Below are 6,690 nucleotides of genomic sequence, written 5' to 3' on the forward strand. Positions count from 1 at the left end.
ATCTTTCTGGATTGTACATGAGACTCGAGTCTTCAGGACAGAGGAGTTTACGCTTTCTGGTTCCTCAGTAACATGACAAACTGCACTTTTGTCTCATTAACTTGTAGACAAAGAGAAAAAGGAGAAGCTGGTGAGGGAATGACCGTACAGGCTAAAGCCCATATAATGTAATCTGTAACAGAAACTAATTTTCTTGAATGAAAACCTGCTGACATTTACGAAGTGTCTACATTTAAAACTCTTTCCATAAATGTTAGGAAAATACAGCCAAAGCTTCAGGCCTAAACTACTTCCAGGCTACAGACAACAGCACGGCCCAGAGATTCACACTTGAAAATTAGTAGAATCAATATTATTCAACCAATTGTTTCTGTTAGTACATTAGCAAGGTTTTGTATACATAAGTTGAATTCAGAGAGCAATTAAAATAAACAACAATGAGATGTTAGTGTAGGCACACGTGAGTGTAACAGTAAACCACATTTTCCATTTGATCATAACATCTTTGTCATGATATCTCTGTCCAACACCAAAACATAAATATAGAAATATGTGGGGTAGATGTAGGCAGATCACAATACCATGTGTTTCCTTATCATGTCTTTTTTTTTTTCTTACATCCAATCATGTCATATTGTGGGGCGTGCTCAATACAGACCGCCTATAGTACAACTATAAATTCAAACCATGCTTCAAGCGCATTCATATTCTGTTGCTAAATGAGATATAAACACTGCAGAATGCCTGAGAAATGAAAAATGACTGGATTCTGGATCTTAATTTTGATCTTCAGCACCATGTGTAAGTAATTTATAGAGATCAATATAAATCTATATAAATCTATTACTTTAAACCACTTATTTTGTATTCAGTAGTATTTAAAATTAACTCCAATTTTATTCCTTCAAGTTTCAAGGTCAATCTTTAATAGCACTTTGTGTATGATAATATATGAAGTACATTCATTACCTAATTAATGCTTTTTTATCTAGATACAGTCCAACTTGGTAGACGCTGGGTTACTGCACAATCCCTCAGAGAGTCACCAGTTTATCAGCCTGATAAAGAGCTCAGTGTGGATATCGGAGACTCGGCTACTCTGCGGTGTTGTATTTATGAAACAACATTTATCATGATATATTTATTGAAGCAGCCAAACAGAAAAAAACCTCAGATTATAGTTAAGTTCTTTAAAACTGATGGAGAAGCATTTTATAATGGATTCCAAAAGTCTCGTTTTCAAATAGAAAGATCTTCAAACTGCTTCAATATGACCATTTTAAACATCACTCAGTCTGATGAAGCCATGTACTACTGTGCACTGACATACCCCAACCCTGTGTTTGGAGATGGAACTTATTTAAAAATTAAAGGTAGGATTTTGAGTTAAATTGATTAAGCTCCTGGTTTAATGTAGTGATATTTTTCCTTATTACCAATAGCATGGTCAACCTGGAAGACAAATAATAGTGAAGTAGTGAAATGCTAACTGTGTTTTCTTCAACAACACTGAGTTACAGACTTTTAGTGAATCATGATAAACGTTTATAGGTGATAATGTTACTATTTTATCAGAAACATCTAAACCAGCTCCGTGTGATAATTCAGTGGTGTGTAAACCAACCCTGCATGGAAACAGCACTAACATGAACACACAAGACAAAACAGGTATGTTGTCTCATAATTCATCATTAAATAATTATCCTAAATTCATAAAGCATATTTTGCCTATAAAATCATTTGTACTTATAACATGGTGAAATAACAGTATCAGAAATGACTAGATCTCTACATTCGACAGTGCTCGGTTTGGGAACGGCTTTGGGCTTTTGTGCACTTCTGATTTTCTGTCTCACTTATTTCATACTGAGGAGAAGAAAATGTGATGAAAGTAAGTGCTTTTGTCATAAAAATAATAATTCCAGTAACATTTATTTCTATTAAAAATAACTAATAAGTCTATTTCTGTATTACTAGTAAACACTTCTATAGAAAATTCTTCAGGAACAAGGCAGGTACGTGTACAACAACAAAAAATATATATAGTATCGATTTTATATTATTATATACTTTATGGGTAATTTTTTTTTTCTGTAGATACCAATATGTCTCCTTTAGTTATGCATGAGTCTCACTACTAAATATCCGACTCATGGATGTGCAGTGCTGCTCTTGTTCTGTGTAGTTCGTGTGTATAGTGCAGTTACTCATATTGTGTCGTTATTACTTGATTACTTGAGCTTGATTTCTTTTAATGTTTTTGTATTTTTTTTCAGGAATCTGACGCTGAGACACTGAATTATGCAGCTTTGCAATTCTCCAAGAGAAAAGCCAAAGCTGAAAAAAGGAAAACTGGCTCATTAGATGAGTGTGTGTACTCCGATGTGAAGAAAACTGTAAGATAAATGATTCATAGCATATGGTACTATTCCACTGAAAAAACTGTGAAAATGTTTTAACTAGTAAAATATTCTGACTATAAGAAAATGTATACTATTTTTGTCATGAGATTATGATGAAACTACTAAAAGATTTTTAAACCAACATTTTTTTTAAAATTGCATTACTTTGCTGACAGATACATTTATTTCAGGAAGCAAAATTATAAGTCAACTGAAGTTTAGAAATGATCTAATATTCGTTTACAATAATCTCAGATTCTGAAAAAAAATTACCTAAATGCAGTATATTATTTTATTACTGTACACTTGTTTAAAGCAAGTTCATTGTTTCTTTTAAGTTCCATATTATTAACTTTGACTAAAGCTGAACTTTTAATGTTGCACTTTAATGTTGCCTATGAGTGTTTTTTTTTCCTGAAGACACAGTAAATGTAAAATGTAATTTCATTAAAAATGTAAGCAAAACATAATGTTCAACATTATTCATAAATTTCTGAGTTTAAACAAAAATAATGCTGCATTTCTAGGGTATTTCCAAGAAGGATGTGGGTTGGCCTTAAACGTAAGTCAAGGACTGTGACATCCGCATTAACTGTGGGCGGGGCTTATTTTATTCACCCATCTCTGTGCTTGTGTTTCTGACTCTAGTGAAAGGACACCAAAAATCATGCGTTATAAATGGATTCATGGATCCATGGATTAGATGATCAGGCAGGTTCACTTATATGAAACCAGAGAAAACAGTGGGGATTATTAAATCTTGTTTCTGCCTCAACATTACAAAAACAATAAAGACAACCGATGTGGTGTGACTACATACATGTTAATACATAACTTGCTCCAAAATGGGTTCCAACCTCTTTTAAGGCTGATTTTTATAATTATTTTACTTTTTTTGGCAGTGATGATTAAAGGCTTTTCAATTGGTACGAAGCCCAAAACTTACAACTGTCAGTCATTTACTGACCATGGAGGCTTTTTTGTTGCTGCTGCTTTCTCACTATAAGTGAGTAAATGCTATATCTTGCACTTTTTTTAGACTGTTGGGTTATTATATAAATGTGTTACCAATGTCAATAATCAGGTTTATTTACCTCGAAAAATAAGGCTAGTATGCATGAAGGCGTTCCACAGGTTTAAAAGTTTAAAACGATTAAAAACCTGCTCATTCTGTGGAATATTTGAGCTACAAAAAAAATAAACATACAGTCTAACTTTTACAATAAACAAATTAATTAACAAAAATATTGTCAGGATATACCAAACTCATAGACAAAGGTGAGAACCCAACACAAATTTATTAAATTGGATTTGCCAAACAATGGGTATGCAAAGAAAGGGTAAACACAAAGATAAGTACTGCAGGCCTGTGGGTAACACAGAGACACTAGGTAAATGACTGAGGGAAAGGAGCACACCTCACATGTCTTGGAAGGGGAACGCTGGAGAAAACATAGGGAGACGTAGAGGAGCTTCAGATGAACATAGGTACTCACAGAGAAGAGGTCTATTCCTCGTTGAGGCCAGACAAAGAGTGCATGTGAGGTGTGTGCTTATATGGAGTCCTGATGAGTGTGGTGATTGGAGACAGGTGGTGCTGATTACAGGTGGTGTTGCAGGTGGTGATGAGCTGCTTCCCAGACCCTCTCGCTCTCCTTGAACAAATGGTCAACCACTGGTACCTCTGATGGTTCCCCAGTCCCCAAAAGGGGTTAGGTCCGTGGCAGGTTGATGGAGATAGTTCTGTGCGTACTCGGCCCAAGCGAGGAACTGACTCCAGGAGGTCTGATGGCTGTGGCAGAATGTTCGCAGGAAGCGGCTGATTTCTTGGATCTTTCTCTCAGTTTGGCCGTTTCACTGGGGATGGTAGCCAGAGGACAGGCTCACGGTCAAACCTAAAAGATTGAAAAAGGCCCTCCACACCCTGGAGATAAACTGGGGGCCTCGATCAGAAACAATATCTTCAGGGAGGCTGAAGTTCCTGAAAACATGGTTAAACAAGTCTCCAAGGCTGTCTCCAAGGCTGTCTCCAAGGCGGAAGGGAGGCCTTTTAAGGGAAGAAGTCGACAGACTTTGGAGAATCGGTCAACAACTACTAGAATACAGGTATAACCATTGGAAGGAGGTAAGTCAGTTATAAAGTCTACTCTTAAGTGTGACCATGGACGATGCGGAACTGGAAGAGGAAGGAGTTTACCTGATGGCAGATGTCGTCGTGTCTTGGACATAGCGCATTCCTGGCATCCCTGGACAAACTGCTTGACGTCCTGTGCCATCCCGGGCCACCAGAATCGATCTTGAAGCAGCATGAGGGTCATCTCAGTCCCAGCATGGCCAGTGCCTAGGTAGTCATGCACGGATTTGATTAGTTTATTTTGTAAGGAACTGGGGACATATCTGCGGTTTTCGAGACACCCTGGAGGAGCTGAGCCGAGGCAGCAGCCACGGAACATTTCCTCATCCAGGGACCAGTGTATGGGACTCACCAATATCTCTGGGGGCAAGATAGGTTCTCATTCATGGGAAGGTTCCTCTGGGGCATGAAAACGAGAGAGGGCTACTGCTTTCACGTTCTTGGTCCCTGGACGATAAGAAATAGCAAAGTTAAATTGGGTAAAGAAGAGGGCCCATGTGGCTTGTCTAGGATTCAGCCTCTTGGCCTCATGCAGATACTCAAGGTTTTGGTGGTCAGTGAGGACAAGGAAGGGATGCTGAGCCCCTTCCAACCAGTGCCTCCACTCTTCCGATGCCAACCTGATGGCCAGCAATTCAGGGTTCCTGATTTCGTAGTCCTGCCCACTGGGGTGAGTTTTTTGGAAAAAATAGGCACATGGGTGGAGATGTGAGGGATTCCCCTGCTGCTGAGACAATACAGCACCAACTCCAGAGGTCAAGGCATCAACGAGGGAGGTAAGTGGAGATGTGATAGAACTGTAATATTTGATAAACCGACGGTAGAATTTAGAGAAGCCCAAGAACGTCTGGAGCTCTAACAGTTGTGGGTATTGGCCAGGTCTTCATGGCTTGGACCTTTCCCTCATCCATCCGGATGCCTCTGGCACTACTCTGATAACCAAGGAAGGTAATCATGGGTTGGTGGAATGTGCACTTCTCTGCCTTGAGGTAGAGCTGATGGTCCCGGAGTGTCTGGACGACCTTTGACATGTGCTGAGATGTTCGGCCATATCCCGGGAGTAGACTAGGATGTCGTCGATATACGTCACGACAAAGCAGTTGATGTACTCCCGGAATACCTCATTTATGAATCCCTGGAACACAGAGGGGGCATTGACAAGACCATAGGGCATAAGTCTGTACTTGTAGTGGCCAGTGGGGGTAATGAACGCAGTCTTCCACTCATCCCCCTCTCGTATCCGGATGGGATTGTATGCACTGCGAAGATCCAACTTGGTGAATATCCGGGAACCCAAGAGTTGTTCCAATGCTGCTGGGTCAAGGGGAAGTGGGTAACGGTATTTAATGGTGATCTTGTTGAGCAACAAGTATGTTATGTAAGGCCGGAGACCTCCATCTTTTTTAGCCACAAAAAAGAAGCTGGAAGCAGCAGGGGAAGTAGATGGGACGTTATAGCCTTGTTGTAGCACCTCCTGGATGTATGGAGGGGCTGAGGACAAAGAAGGAAACATTCAGGAAAGCATTGATCGCTCCACCGTAGGACTTCGCCCGTGGACCACGAAATTATAGGATTGTGTCTTACTAACCATGGCCATCCCAGCAGGAGATCAGAGGTGGCTTTTTCCAGAACCAGGAGTTCAATGGATTTGGAGTGAAAACAGCCCACTTGTAATTGTATTGGCCCGACCCGGTGTCTGATGGCTCTCTGACTGAGGGCAGTTCCTGTTATGGAGTGTGCTTGATAGCTTGCCGGGTTTGGGCTTTTCCTGAGCTGGAGTTTATGGCAAAGTTCTCCAGATATGAAATTGCCGGCTGACCCAGAGTTGATGAGGGCTGTAACCGAAACAGAGTAATTAGCAGTACTCAGAGTTACAACCGTGGTGAGAGGTGACACAAACTTGCGGAGAAGTTATATAACTCACCAGCGGTCGAGGAGGGCGAATGGCGCACTTGGTAATTACATGCCCACTGGCTGCACAATATAAGCAGAGCCTCTGGGTCAGCCGACAATGTTGTTCTGCCGGAGTGAGGCGTGTTGAGTCAACGTGCATGGGGTTCACTCCTGGTTCTGGAAGAGCGGGAGATGAGGACGGAGGAGGGACCTGGGGAGACAGCATGGTGCTGCTCTCCTGGGAGCAGCTGGCTAAGCGGC

General features: G+C 40.6%; 1 protein-coding gene across 1 annotated transcript; it reads left to right on the forward strand.

Moving 5' to 3' along the window:
- The first annotated feature begins 758 nt into the window (after nt 1-758).
- On the forward strand, nt 759-2,735 carry LOC128317078 (uncharacterized). The gene is made up of 6 exons (XM_053235743.1): nt 759-801; nt 993-1,373; nt 1,552-1,668; nt 1,802-1,882; nt 1,978-2,021; nt 2,277-2,735. The coding sequence occupies exons 1-6, from the start codon at nt 759-761 to the stop codon at nt 2,403-2,405; spliced, it is 795 nt and encodes a 264-aa protein (XP_053091718.1). The 3' UTR covers nt 2,406-2,735.
- Nucleotides 2,736-6,690: the final 3,955 nt, after the last annotated feature.

This window comes from Pangasianodon hypophthalmus, chromosome 7 (assembly GCF_027358585.1).
Source record: "Pangasianodon hypophthalmus isolate fPanHyp1 chromosome 7, fPanHyp1.pri, whole genome shotgun sequence".
Taxonomy (NCBI): domain Eukaryota; kingdom Metazoa; phylum Chordata; class Actinopteri; order Siluriformes; family Pangasiidae; genus Pangasianodon; species Pangasianodon hypophthalmus.

Coding starts and splice junctions, on each gene's coding strand:
- LOC128317078 (XM_053235743.1), top strand. CDS start 759: ATGACTGGATTCTGGATCTTAATTTTGATCTTCAGCACCATGT. Junction 802..992: donor TTTGATCTTCAGCACCATGT/GTAAGTAATTTA, acceptor TTTTTTATCTAG/ATACAGTCCAACTTGGTAGA. Junction 1,669..1,801: donor GAACACACAAGACAAAACAG/GTATGTTGTCTC, acceptor TACATTCGACAG/TGCTCGGTTTGGGAACGGCT.